Genomic DNA, 2115 nt, shown 5'->3' with positions numbered 1-2115 from the left:
GAACCCGAACCCGGACTTTTACGAAAATGTCCGGGTTCGGGTCCGTGTCACGGACACCCCAAAATTCGGTACGAACCCGAACTATACAGTTCGAGTTCGCTCATCCCTAGTGGTTAGTTTTACCTATATCATATCAGTGCACCGAGTCTCGATTAAAGGCTGTTTTATCCAGAAGGCAAATTATCAGAACGAGCTCTGAAGCCAGCAGAATTGTAAATGCAGCTCTAGAGTAAAGGTCATGCCTGTACGTAGTGATTTCACCAGCAAAATAGTGAGTGCAGCTCTGGAGTATAATACAGGATGTAACTCAGGATAAGTAGTGTATGTACACAGTGACTCCACCAGCAGAATAGTGAGTGCAGCTCTGGAGTATAATACAGGATGTAGCTCAGGATCAGTACAGGATAAGTAATGTAATGTATGTACACAGTGACTGCACCAGCAGAATAGTGAGTGCAGCTCTGGAGTATAATACAGGATGTAACTCAGGATCAGTACAGGATAAGTAATGTAATGTATGTACACAGTGACTGCACCAGCAGAATAGTGAGCATTATACAGTATATACTGTAGGATAAATCTGCTGCATATTATTGCTCCATTTCTAACCCTTCCTCGTACCACTATCCCGTATAACGCTGACACCTCCATAATGCTCCCTATAATACATATCCTATAATCTGTTCTCAGGGTCTCTCCACATGGCTTCTCCTTATCTTCCTTTATTCTGCCCATGGAAGAGAAGTGCAGGTACCTGGTACAGAGGAGTGGGATGTCCCCCCAGTGTCCGGAGGTGACTGTCCATTCCAAGTGGACGCCACATTTCCACCACGTGTGAAGGTTCATATGAAGATCAACGGTGGGAGCTCTGCACAACTAATGACGGACAGCATCAAGAGCCGCTCAATGTCTCCATGGGTATACAGGTAAATATACAGGTGATCTATCTATTATCTATCTATCTATCTATCTATCTATCTATCTATCTATCTATCTCATTCTGCCTATAGATAATAGGTAAATCTCTCCACGTCAAAGGCTGTATGGTCAGCCCTATACATTACGTGTACTTAGTGACGTAATCTCACAATTACTATTGTTTCTCTATCTATACGCTTATTTTTCCATCAGGCTGCTAACAATGTAGAATTTAATACATGGAAAATATACTGTGAGCTTAGACCGAAGATTTTGAAAAGCTTTAAAATAAAAATCACAATCGCTCTACACTACAAAGGGAATTTCCAGGTGTGAGCTTCATGTACCATAGACGCCTCCACTGAGGTCATCTGACAACCACAATGGCTGCCCCCTGCAAAGTTTATCAGCTGAATTTAGTATTGTAAAAGCTATTTTGCTAATTTTGGCCTCTGATTTCTATCATCTTCTTCCTCCAGCTCCAACGTGGACAACCACAGATTCCCGGTGGTCATCAACGAGGCCAGATGTCTCCACCACGGCTGTTTGGACCCTGAGGGTCATGTGGACCTCAGCATGAACTCAGTCCCCATCAGACAGGAGATCCTGGTCCTACGCCGTGAGATGAGAGGATGTGTCCCCGTCTATAAGCTGGACAAGCAGTTAGTCACCGTGGGCTGCACCTGTGTCCGGCCCATCACCCAGTACCTCAGATAAGCGCCTCATGGGTCACCACTGTCTCAGTGGGAGCGTTACCCATCGACCAATCAGGGGACTCTATAATTTTAGGAATTAAAGCTGAATTCTGATTGGTTGCTGTTAAGGACTACTTATAAAAACCAGTGTAAGGAAAATTGATGTGGCCAACAGTAACCAATCAGATTTTATCTACTACTGCCGACTACAAAACATGAGCAATTGGATTGGTTGTCTTGGGCGACACTTCTAAAAAACAATATGTGCAGAGCCGCGTTTTCTCAGTTTTACTATTTAAAATATATTTATTTATTATGCTTTTATGGAAATATTTTTATATTTATATGACTATATTTATATTATTACATAATATTATTGAAACTATTTAATCAGTCTGTTTTAATTTAGTGGAAAAGTGTACAGAAATTTTATTGCCCCAATAAATTTGAAATGATGAAAGACACAACCTTGTAGATGGTTTTGATGTAAGGAATCCTACCA

General features: G+C 41.7%; 1 protein-coding gene across 1 annotated transcript; it reads left to right on the top strand.

The window, feature by feature from the left end:
- Window positions 1-238: 238 nt before the first annotated feature.
- Window positions 239-1635, top strand: LOC122945481 (interleukin-17A-like). The gene is made up of 3 exons (XM_044304547.1): window positions 239-271; window positions 691-926; window positions 1398-1635. Exons 1-3 carry the CDS (start codon window positions 239-241, stop codon window positions 1633-1635), a joined length of 507 nt encoding a protein of 168 aa, XP_044160482.1.
- The last annotated feature ends 480 nt before the right edge of the window (window positions 1636-2115 follow it).

The sequence above is a fragment of the Bufo gargarizans genome, chromosome 8, assembly GCF_014858855.1.
Source record: "Bufo gargarizans isolate SCDJY-AF-19 chromosome 8, ASM1485885v1, whole genome shotgun sequence".
NCBI classification, from domain to species: Eukaryota; Metazoa; Chordata; class Amphibia; order Anura; family Bufonidae; genus Bufo; species Bufo gargarizans.
This window is presented reverse-complemented; position numbering and strand designations above follow the sequence as displayed.

What these genes read in the sequence shown, in the direction of transcription:
- LOC122945481 (XM_044304547.1), top strand. Translation starts at nt 239, where the DNA reads ATGCCTGTACGTAGTGATTTCACCAGCAAAATA. An exon ending in GTGATTTCACCAGCAAAATA is followed by an intron (nt 272 to 690) that starts GTGAGTGCAGCT and finishes ATCTGTTCTCAG; the next exon opens with GGTCTCTCCACATGGCTTCT. An exon ending in ATGTCTCCATGGGTATACAG is followed by an intron (nt 927 to 1,397) that starts GTAAATATACAG and finishes TTCTTCCTCCAG; the next exon opens with CTCCAACGTGGACAACCACA.